Source organism: Lepidochelys kempii, chromosome 13, assembly GCF_965140265.1.
Source record: "Lepidochelys kempii isolate rLepKem1 chromosome 13, rLepKem1.hap2, whole genome shotgun sequence".
NCBI lineage: Eukaryota > Metazoa > Chordata > Testudines > Cheloniidae > Lepidochelys > Lepidochelys kempii.
Genome location: NC_133268.1, coordinates 2,644,835 through 2,656,084, shown reverse-complemented (window position 1 = coordinate 2,656,084; position 11,250 = coordinate 2,644,835). Strand labels below are relative to the sequence as shown.

Below are 11,250 nucleotides of genomic sequence, written 5' to 3'. Positions count from 1 at the left end.
AGGCGGATGCTGTGTGTTCGCTGGTTGCACCACGCCCGCTGACTGCCCTACAAACTGTACTGCCTCCAGCTGGTGTCACCTCCTCGCAGCTACCCCTATTCCTGCAAATACCCCTTACTTTGAAACGGGGGGGGCCCAGCACACCGCCAGGGCCCCTCCATATACAGCCCTTCTGGCCACACTTCTCTCAGAGTGTGCTGCTGCTCTCCGGGTGTCACCTGCCTTTGGATCTGTGACTCAAACCCGTCAGGCCAGGTGCGGCCCCATGACTACAACAGAAGGGCCTGCTGGTGACAGTCACTGCATGCACCTGAATGCCAAGACCCCAACCCTGCAAGCTGCTCTGCAAGGGAAAACCCCCATGCAGTGGGGCTCTGGACAGATATGGGGACCTGCCTGTATGGAAAGCTTGCAGGATGGGGGTCTCAGAGGGCAGCACCAGTCATGGGCAGTGGTGGTGCTGGCAGCAAGGACAGTTCACAGCAGAGCCTGGAGTTTGAGGGCGTATTCCTGAACAGTCAATGCTCATTTTAAAAGTTACCCTCCGGGCCACTGCCATCGTTCTAGGGACTGGTGCATGGGAAGTGTCAAGCTAAGAAGAGAGAGTCCATGGGCCATGCTCTGGGGAGTGAAACACCCAGAACCTGCATCCCACCTGCTCCAAAAAAAGCAGTCCACTTTCATGGGTTGCAGGAAGTCCCTCCCTGGGAGCACTGTACTGGCAATCCTGCAATCCCTGCCACAAGAATGCGTTGGGAGCTGAAAACACCCAATCGCTGTGAATATCAGCCAACATTTCCTCCTTCCAAACAGCCAAGTCCAAACCTGTTCCCACTGAAGACCAGGGCTTCCCTGGGACAGGGCCAGCCGCAGCACTGGCTGTGTTCAGGGGATATGTTACTTTCTCAAGTTGCTGACTTGCTTTCCTTGCCTTGGGAGGGCTGATGCCAGGGCAGCCAGGCTGAGGATTCTGGTGACATCTGGAAGCAGGCTGGCAGAACCAGCCCCATAAAGGTCCATTTACAGCACTGGGTAAAGACCGACCACCCCTGACTCAGCCCAGCATAGGTCCCTGCAGGCAGCAGGGTGGACCCGGGGGCTGCCACTCCTGGGCAGAGCTGAGTCACCACCAAGGTTGTCTCATGCCTTGCTTGGATGCAGCACAAGAAAAGAGATAAATTCCAAGCAGGCGCCTAGATCCTAAAGGGCTCTGGGTGTCCTGGAAAGCGCTGGAGGAGACAGACCCTCCTGCAGCCGGCATGTGCAGAGGGCATGTCAGCGGCTGGATTCCTGGGGATCAGAAGTGATGGTACGGCCAGGTCCCCCAGGTTCTTTAAAGGGAGGCCCCCCTCTGCGTGGGTATGAAACCCTTTGGGATCCATCGACCTGCCAGGTGCCCTGCTGGGAAGGGAAGGGGGGTGGGGTTTTCATTACAATGGGCCTGTCTGGCCTCCACCTGGGGGGGAAGGAAGCTGCAGGGGAAGAGCTCTGCATTAGAGGCTGAGTGGCGCAGATGGGCTGTAGTGTCCCCACCTCGTGCCACTGCAGGTGAATGGGCTGCCTTGAGCAGGGAACCTTGGGGAGCATCTGTAATTCATGTGGCTTTCCAGGGGTTTATTTGGGTTGCTAAGGTCTGTTCACTACATTGTATTTTAATGGCTTGCAAGCCTTGGTGCGGGAGAAGGAAAGGTGAGGCTGATATAGGAAACATTTGTTCTGCTCATTAAGGATCCCTTGCTTTTTGCATATTTGCATGATGATCTCAGTGCTCTTTAAACCTAGTTTATAAATTTGAATCCATATATACACACACACATATCTATAATATTTCTCAAATGTATCCCGAGAGCTCAGCTGATCAGCTGGGGACTAGGGGGTTGGAATGTCCTTGGGAAAGGACTTTCTGAACACACCCACTTGTCCCTGTTCAAAGTCTAACATCTGGGCCATTTAAACCAAAGCCACTTAGATTACAGTTTGACTGAAAAGCCAACAGTGCTCTACATGAGGCCCTGCACAGGACCTGAGTTTCAGAGGCACCGCTCACCCATAGCTCCCAACGGAGGTGGTAGGTACGCAGCATCTCTGAAGATCATGCCGGCGTTCAGAGCCGGGACTTTTTGAGTCGTGTTGTTTCATACGGCTAGACAGTTTTCTAGTGAAGGAGATCCCATTCATACCCGAGGAACTCTGAGCTTCGGCCGAGTCTGAATGGAAATCCTCCCAGCTGTGGGAACTGGGGAATTCTGACCTAGAGTCAAGCAGCCCCCTAAGAAACAGCCCTCGGAGCCCAGGACAGGTGAGGCAAAGCTGCTGAGAAACAAGGGGACAAGCCCTGCCGCGACTTCTGCAGTAATACAGCACCCCAGCACGGTTGCGTTCAGGGTGCTCCTCTTCCTGAGAGATGTTCGAGGGGCTGCCTCACTGGGGTGGGGGTGGGGGATCCAGGGCAGAGGAGACCTCAGAAGCTGTATAAAGCAAGAGTTCCCTGATGAGCCGAGGGTGGATAGCTGTGAGGTTTCTTCAGGGCTAAATCCCATCCCAAGCCACCAACAGGACAGTGCAATCTCAGACCTGCCCCGCCCCGTCCCCTCACTCTTTCCAGACAGCTAGGATTTCATCTTGCTTGGGAAACTGCTTCCTCCAGCACCACCCCGCAGTCTCAGGCTGTGGCCAGGGAGCAGCTCGCGCCCTTTCTAGGGCCACCGAACAAAGCACATTCATACCTGGGCAGAAAGGTCCCATCCTTCTGCAGCATTGTACCGTGCCTTTAAATCCGAGCCTGCCATTGCAGCCATATGTTTCCAGGCAGCAGCAGGAGGAGGCGGTTTTACCGCAGGAAGGAGACATTAGCAAAGGCAAGGAAAAACTGAGCCAAAGAGCCCTTCAACCAGGGCATTCCCTGCCAGAAGCCCCAGCTCACTTGTCTGCAGGGAAACCTGCCCTAAGGCCCAGCTCCACAAATGGGTGCAGACACTGTGAATTGGGAAGCATCCCCAAGCAGGACAGTTTTATTCGACCTTCAGTCACAGACCTGGCTCAGCTAGGCATCTGGCTTTGTTGTTGTTGGTCCCTTTTGGGTGGTCACTTAAGGCAGATTTCCCTGTGGCTCCCCCTCCCCAGCAAGCCCTGGATCGGCACACTGCCCGCAAAGCCGCCTCACCCTTGGCAAGTCATCAGAACGGGGCATGGGCGAGACCGGCACCTCTGGCCAAGACCAGCCAGAATGAGCCTTGAGCAGCGCAGGGCTGGTGTGGGCAAATCGCCAGCAATGCCAGGGCTCAGTGCTAAAATCAGGGTGTGGTGCAGAAGGAAGCAACGTGTGCCCACTTTCCCCACCTTTGGCTCACCTCTCGTATTAACAGGGAGCAGGGTCCTTTCTCGGAACGGGCTCCCCACACGGCGTAGTTGCCTGCACGAGCGTCTGGAGAGAGGAACAACAGCCTCTCGGATCCACGTGCAAATCACGTGCGTGCAACTTTGCTCTTTCCCAAAGTGAGTTGCGGGGAGCGTGCGCGCGCCGTTGCAACTAGGCAGGGACAGAGGCTTGTCCCGCCGGAGCCCCAATAAAACTGGGTATCGGAAGGGTGGGAGAGCGCAAGTTGTACATGCTCCCTGACAGCCCTCTAAACCCGGGGATGGATGGACCCGACTGGGCTCTCTTCCCAAGGGCTCTTCGAAGGAAGAGGAGAAAAACGAAGGCAGGTTTGACAACGCACTGAAATAAAAGCAAAGGAAACTGGTGATTCCCAGACACGCAAAGGAGTGGGGAAGGAGGAATGGTGGATGAAAATTCATTTGGGGGGGAGGTGGCCTCTGCTAGCAAGAGAGGGCAGGAGGGAAAAATCTGGGGTAGAAGCGAGATGGAGTGGGGGGAGTGTCTCTCAGCAGTAGAGGGATGGATGGCGGCAGAGCTGAGCAGCAGCTGGAAGCAGGGGTGGGGGAAGGGGAGACGGGAGAAGAGAGGTTCACAATGAAAACCTGATTAGACAGTCAAATTTCATGGCAAAATAAAGGCTGTGTCAAGCCCGTACTCCCCAAGGCTTCAGGAATGAAAGGTGATGGCCCAGCCCAGCCACAGAGCTGCAGCCCCCGCGGCTCTGGACCGGAGCAGGGCGACTGAGCTAGGGCTGGGAGAAGAGGGTGTGTGCAGCGGGGGATGGGGTGATCGGGAGTGTCTGCCCTTGAATGTGTTCAAGGCAAAATACCTGATTCCTGCATGTAAACAGCTGGTTTTTCTTCCTGTTTTTTGATACAACCTGATTGTGGAAAAGAGTTACCTGCCGAACGCGGGACTCAGTACGTAAAGACCAAGTCCGAGATGCTGGACATCAGCCAGTCCCCAGCAATCATCTCTGTCACCTCCGGAGTGCAATAGTCTGGGAACTCAAAGTGAGAGGTGACTCCCAAGGGGAAAAGGTCGAGGTCTTTGTTGAAGACTGACCAGTCCAGGGCTCCGCAGGCTGCGCTCGGCTGGGCTTTCCCGGGCAGGACACCCAAGAGCTCTTCCTCCAGCTCTTCGTCAGAGGAGGAGAAGGAGGAAGGCGGGGATGCAGTTGACATTGGGGAGGGGGACCCACTCTCTGGGGAGCTCACCTGCTCCGGGAAGGGCTGCGCGGTGGGTTCTGGGTCCTTCAGCTGGCGGGACTCAACGGAGTCATCCCTCTTGCTCCTTTTCTCCCCAGCCGCCCGCGCAGCGGGGACCATGTGCCAGAACTCCTTGCCAGGTGCCTTCGGGCAGTCCTCAAAGGGCGTCTCTGACAGCCGCACCTCTAAGAGGTCCTCTTCCATCTTGAGGGTGGACTCTCCCATCTGGCAGCTGGAGTCATGCTTGGAAGGCTGCCTTCTGCTGGAGGTGACCCGGCTGAGGACGGATGGTTTTATCTTCACGGGGAGCCTTGGCCGGGACTTGCTGGCCCCTATTTTGCCCTTTTTCCTGGGCCGGTACTTATAGTCTGGGTAGTCAGCCATGTGCTTGAGCCGCAGGCGCTCCGCCTCCTTGACGAAGGGGATCTTCTCTGAGTCCTGCAGGAGCTGCCACCTCCTGCCCAGCCGCTTGGAGATCTCGGCATTGTGCATGTCCGGCCACTGGTCCATGATCTTCCGCCTCTCATTCTGTGACCACACCATGAAGGCATTCATGGGCCGTTTGATGTGGCCACTCGGCGTCTTGCACCAGGCAGGCTCGCCCTTGCTGCCGGCTTCCTTGAGGAGCAGGGAGTCTTTGGTGGCTAGCTGGGGACACACCTCCCTCTTGGACTCGATTACACGGCTCCTCATGTTCCTCTGCTGGACCATGCTGCTGCTGCTGCTGAAGAATTGCTCCCAGATGCTAAATGCCAGTCAGGGTTATTTTCATTGTCCGGAAGAAGAGGAGGAGGAAGAATCTTCTGCTTGCTTAGGACTGGAGAAGGTTCTTTAGCCCGTCCGCCCCCTTTTAACTCGGTCCGTCAAAGCAGCAGGCGAGGAAATTGATGGAAGTGGCTTGGCACCTTTACAAAAAACGGCCCTGCCTCCCTGAGATGTTTCACTCCGCCGGCCGGCTGGGAAGCGGGCTGTGCAAAAGGCAGGCTGGCTCCTGAATCAATGGAGGGTGAGATTAACGCCACGCCGGTCTCTCCTTGTGTTCCACACCGGCTTGGCACTGCCCCGGAGCGCTGCAGGGGTCCCACCAGCCTGCAGCACACGAGCCCCTGAGGGCAGGGGGAAGGGGATCGATACAAAATAAATGGGTGAAAAGAATGCTGGCTCTTTCTTCCTATTCTTTCCCAGCCAGTTGCCTCCCTGTGTCTGCTCCCTAGCGCCTGCCTTGCTCGCCAGCTGGAGCCAATGCCTTGCACTGCATGCTGTCTGCACGCCCTCCCCGTCTCTCTCTCTGGTGCCTTCTCTTACAGCTCTGCCGAGCTGTCAGCCAGCGCTGGCTCCCCCAGACGCTCTCCGCCCCTCGTGTGCAGTCTGGGGGCTGCACCATCAGCCGCCTCTAGTGTAAACACCCAGGTGCTTATTCTGTCAATGGGAGGCTCCGCCCAGGCAGGCGCATCATTGGTTGCAGGGCAGGAATGGAGGATTTGCATCCCCCAATAGGCTTTCCCCGAGGAAGGGGTTGCTAGAGAGAATGTCAAACTTTCTCCTGCTCCCCCCACATCACTTACCCGGCATCTGAACCAGCCCTGGGCTGACATGGCCGCAGGCATGGGGGGTGCGGAGCCCCAAATTCACAGTGCAGCCTGGCGGGCAATGCCCAAGCCTCTGTTTATACAGCGCTGTGCACCGGGACCCTGCTCTGGGGGAAGGGAACAGGTGAGTGAAGAAACCAAGCGAATCGCCCTTGTCGTCGCTGGCGTCCCCTCCTTGCATTGACCCTAACGTGGCGTGGCTCTTTCCTGAGATCAGAAACCCGCCCGGTCCCTGCCCCGAAGAGCCTACACTCTGCCCCAGACAGCGAGGGCACCGGGCAAAGGAGGGAGGTCAAACCAAACCACACCACTGCAAGTTGGGTTCTGCTGTCAAAGCACTGACCCATTCTGGAGCCTGGGGCAGGAGCAGATGGCCACGAAGGGGAGGGTGGTGGCAGGGAGGGAGGTGAAAAGAGTGGGGTTTCAGAGGGCCTGGGAGAGTGATGTCATCCTGGTCTCTTGTAACTCTCCTTGTGTGAGCGGGGCAGCACGCAGCACAATCAAAGCAGCGGACCCTCCCCCTGACACATGGTCATAGTGCTCGGTGCTTCCCGTGTGCTGAAGATCTCGGAGCACTTGACAAACCATGCCATGGGCAGGCCCACACCACCCCTGTGGGGGAGGTCTTACTGGGACACATACACGCTGGTGTAATGTCACTGCAGCCAGTGAGTTACACCACCGCTGAACTTGGCCTGTTGTCATTTTACAGATGGGGAAACTGAGGCACGGAGCAGGGCATTGACTTGCCCAAGGTCACATTGTGAGTCTCTGGCAGAGTGAGGACCTAAGGCCGCACATCAGCCTATCAAGGGCCGCAGCGGGGAGAGGCGCCTCTCCCCAGGACCCAGCCCCGGAGTTGCTGCAGGTGGGGAAAGGCACCTTTCCCCCCCAGCCCAGGTGCTGCTGCGAGGAGAGAGGGCTGGGGGAGTCCTCTCTCCCTGCCATGGCCCCAGGGCAGCCTGCACTCCAAACCCCTCATCCCCGGCCGCACCCCAGAGCCTGCACCCCCACCCGGAGCCCTCACCCCCTCGTACCCCAACCCTCTGCCCCAGCCCTGAGTCCCTCCCACACCCCAAACTCCTCAGCTCCACCCCCACCACACATCGCCTCCATATTGATGCACATAACAAAATTCATTCCGCACATGGATGGGAAAAATTAGAGGGAACATTGGTGAGGACTGGAATCCAGAACACCTGACTCCTGATCTAGTGTTGTAACCACCTCACACGATGCTCTTGCTTCTAGCCCACCAGGCATTTTTGTTCGCTGCTCTAAGGATTCATCTCCCTGGTGTCTGTTTGATCCTCTCTGGAGGAGTCTGCTGCCCCGGGTCTGGATCGGGTTCACTGCTGCACTCCCACAGCCAGCCCAGCCCAGGAAGCTAGAGGCTGAGGTTGTAACTCCATGGACAGAATCCAATTGTCTCCTGGTCTTGAGCCTCCACTACAGGCTTGTTATTTACAAAAGGCCGACACAGCAGAGTCTGAACTCTCCGAGTGCTTCAGGAAGCTCAGATCCAGAGTTTGGGCAGCCCTGCCCAGCCCTGGTGTGACCAGGCTTGCATCAATAGTAGTGGTGATCAGACCTGGCTGGAAGCCTCTTGCAGCCCCGGCCACACTCCTTCGCCCAGGGCTGGACCCAAGCACAGGGTGCAGATGTTGCATGTCATTTGCAGGCGCTGTCGGGCTAGACCCACGCCCAGCCCAGCCCCAAGGTTTGGCCTTTACCTGTAGGAGCCCTAAGAACGTCTTGTTTTTAGAGCATCATGTTGAGAAACTAGCTCAATCCATATTGAAGCTTTAGGCCTCTAGAGTTATAAGGGCATAAAATGCGTGTAACCAGCATTGCCAGCTGCAGCTATTCCAAAATCATGAGTCAGGCCTCAAGGTCACAAGACTGCCTTAACAATCATGAGCTTTCAAATTGACTTAGTGTTAGGGTCTTTGGCTTTGCCGCCAAGGTTCTGGGCCTTTGGGGTTGGTGTGATCAAGCTTTCCTCTGCAACCGCAAAAGAGTAAAAACTGACTTTTTAAAAATAATGACAGCTGAGAGTCTCATATAATCACCTGACTCCAGGAGCTGTGTCTTTCAGGAAACACGAGACATGCAATAAAATCGCTAGTGTTGGCCCCAATGTATAACGCTCTGGCAACCCAGCCCACAGAGTGTGAGGGTCGCAAGGGGTGAGACGTGGGAACACAGTGGACCAACAGCCATGTCTTCAAACGTGGGTTCAACAAGCGCGCCTGAAAATGACACATGCAACCATTTGGCCAAGTCCATGCACAGCGTAACACCACAGCTTCAGTGCAGTTATGCCACGGAGGAATTTGGCCCATTGCTTTTAGTAAAAAACGATGCCTTTGTATCCACTAAAAGAAAAGGAGTACTTGTGGCACCTTAGAGACTAACCAATTTATTAGAGCATGAGCTTTCGTGAGCTACAGCTCACTTCGTCGGATGCATACTGTGAAAAGTATGAAGTGAGCTGTAGCTCACGAAAGCCCACGCTCAAACAAATTGGCTAGTCTCTAAGGTGCCACAAGTACTCCTTTTCTTTTTGCGAATACAGACTAACACGGCTGTTACTCTGAAACCTGTCTTTGTATCCACTGCCTCTCGGTTACATGTGCAAATTGGGTAACTCTGGGCGCAACAGGACTATTTTATTGCAGTTTGATTAGTGTAGCTCCCGGGACGTTAGGATGGCAGCCCCGGTGTTTGCAGTGCATGCAAAATGTGGCAGCATGTCTGACCAATTGAGCATTTAGGAACATATCCCGCCTGCTTTGCACTTTATGCAACAGACGCATCAGCAACATGCTTTGTTCGTGGGCAAAGCTTTACGTGGAGCAGGGGCAGGGCCCACTTGGCTGAAGGATCTGTGGCTCGTTGATTGTCCCCCTTGGGCTTTGAACCCTTCCTTAAAGCACTGGGTGGTGACCCATCCACTCCATGCGGGAGCATGCGTTCACAGTGATGGCTCCAAGAATAGGACTGAGCTCCTGCTAGAGGCTCAGCTTGGTTGCTGTTCCCTCCTGGTCTTTGAAGAAGCCTTAGTACCATATTTTCAAGCAAGTTGAACATACAGTTTAGCATGCAAATGTGTGTGCAGTTGTGCACCCAGAGTGCATGCTCAATGAGGGCTGTTACACTTGCAGATTGGACACATGCTCCTGCACTTGGACAGTTCCCTTCATTTCCATGGGAAGTGGCCAGATTTGCACGTGCATAATAAGCTCACAATTACACACACATTATGAATGCACAATTGCCTTGTGGAATCATTTGCAAATCTGGCCCGTATTGGCTAATGTTGTGTGGGTGTGGGTGTAGGTGCCGGAGGGACTGGTGGGGGGGTTGCTTTAGGGAGATTTTATCAGTCACTGCTTGCATCCTGTAATTGCACCTCTGCCTGAGCGCTCAGGTGGGAGGGTGTCTGATACATATTTATTACCAGTGCTGTTTGCATATGACAAGGCTGGTCGGCTTGCAAAGGCAGCCTTTGTGCAGGCAGCATGGCTGCCCCGTTGCAGCCTCCTTTGGTACTGTGTGTCGTCCCCCCCCCCCGTGTCGCCGAGGTGCAAACACTGGGCTGTGGGGAGGACTCTGGCAGCCAGCGGGCTCTTAACCCATCCGCTGCAGAGCTCCCATCCTCCAGCGGTGAGCCTTCAGCATAGGCTCAGGGCTGTAATTGCAGTTTTTTATGGATCTGGGAGCGTGACTGGGGTATAATGAGAAGTTGGCTCCCCCTCCCCCACCCGAGAGAAGCTAGTCAGTGATTCCAGAATTCCCTGCTCTGCTCCACGTGGAGACCAGAGGAAAGGGGCCCAGTCCTCTGAAAACAAGGTTCTGCCAGTGACCTGTTCCCCAGGAGCTGTAGGCACCCGGGGGCTAATTCCTGGGGACAGAGCAGGGTTAGCTTGTTGTGGGTCTCGGGCCTGGGGTCTTGTGACTGTGCTGCCGGGGAGGCAGCCGTATGCCCACACCTACGGTGCTGCTCTACAGCTTAAACAGTGGAGTGGGGATGAGGACACCTGCTTCTTTCCCAGCTCTGCCACCGGCTCAGGATGTGACCATGAGTGAGCCACTGTCTCTGCCTCAGTTTCTCCATCTGTAAAATGGAGATAATACAAGTGCCTCGGTCAAGCCTTGGATGAGGCTGTTAGGTATGAGCACAATGTGTGTTGTCTGTAATATTTATCATGCCTAAGGCTACGTTTTAGTCATGGGTCTTTTTAGTAAAAGTCATGGACAGGTCACGGGCAGTAAACAAAAATTCACGGCCCGTGACCTGTCCATGACTTGTACTATCTACCCCTAACTAAAACTTGGGCCAGGGGGCCGCGGGTGCTCTGAGGGGGGGGTCAGGGGGCGCCACAGGTGCTGGGGGCGAGGGAAGCGGGCGGCTGGTGCTGGGTGGGGGGGAGGGCGGCAGCAGGTGGCCTGGGACTCCTGCTGGTGCTGGGGGGGAGGGTTGGCGGGCCTGGCAGGCTTCCTACCTGGCTCCATGTGCCTCTGCAGGTCCTAGCGGGAGGGAAGGCCAGAGGGGGCTCCATGCGCTGCCCCCGCCACAAGTCCGGCTCTGCAGCTCCCATTGGCCAGGACCGCGGCCAATGGAAGCTGCGTGGGCGGCGCCAGCATGCAGAGCCTCCTGGTCCCTCCGCCTAGGAGCTGCAGGGACAGGCTGGCCGCTTTGGGGGAGCCGCTCCCCCAAGGTAAGCACTACCCCGCACCTGAGCTGCTTGGGCAGCCCCAGAGCCAGCCGCACCGGCCACTGCAGAAGTTACAGAAGCCACGGAAAGACATGGAATCCCGTGACCGCCTTGACAGACACGCAGCCTTAATCATGACAAGCCGCCCACTCTGGGAATGTGCTGGGGCTGAAAGGAAAATGGGTGTGTTCCCAAGGCACCTGCCTATTGCAGGAGACTTTCTTGCCTTGCGGAAATCACTGGACCTTGCCCCAAAAGCCCTGGCACTGGCTACAGCGACTGTCTGCTCTTTGGGGCATCTGAGCTCCTCACTCCACCACAGCATGAGCCACCCTCCCTGTCCGCCCCTCAGC

At 56.1% G+C, this 11,250-nt stretch overlaps 1 protein-coding gene across 1 annotated transcript; it reads right to left on the bottom strand.

Annotated features, from left to right (window-relative positions):
* Positions 1–3,705: 3,705 nt before the first annotated feature.
* Positions 3,706–5,881, bottom strand: SOX12 (SRY-box transcription factor 12). Its single transcript, XM_073309033.1, has one exon. It carries the CDS (start codon positions 5,296–5,298, stop codon positions 4,297–4,299), a length of 1,002 nt encoding a protein of 333 aa, XP_073165134.1. The 5' UTR covers positions 5,299–5,881; the 3' UTR covers positions 3,706–4,296.
* Between the last annotated feature and the right edge of the window lie 5,369 nt (positions 5,882–11,250).

Coding starts and splice junctions, on each gene's coding strand:
- SOX12 (XM_073309033.1), bottom strand. CDS start 5,298: ATGGTCCAGCAGAGGAACATGAGGAGCCGTGTAATCGAGTCCAAGAGG.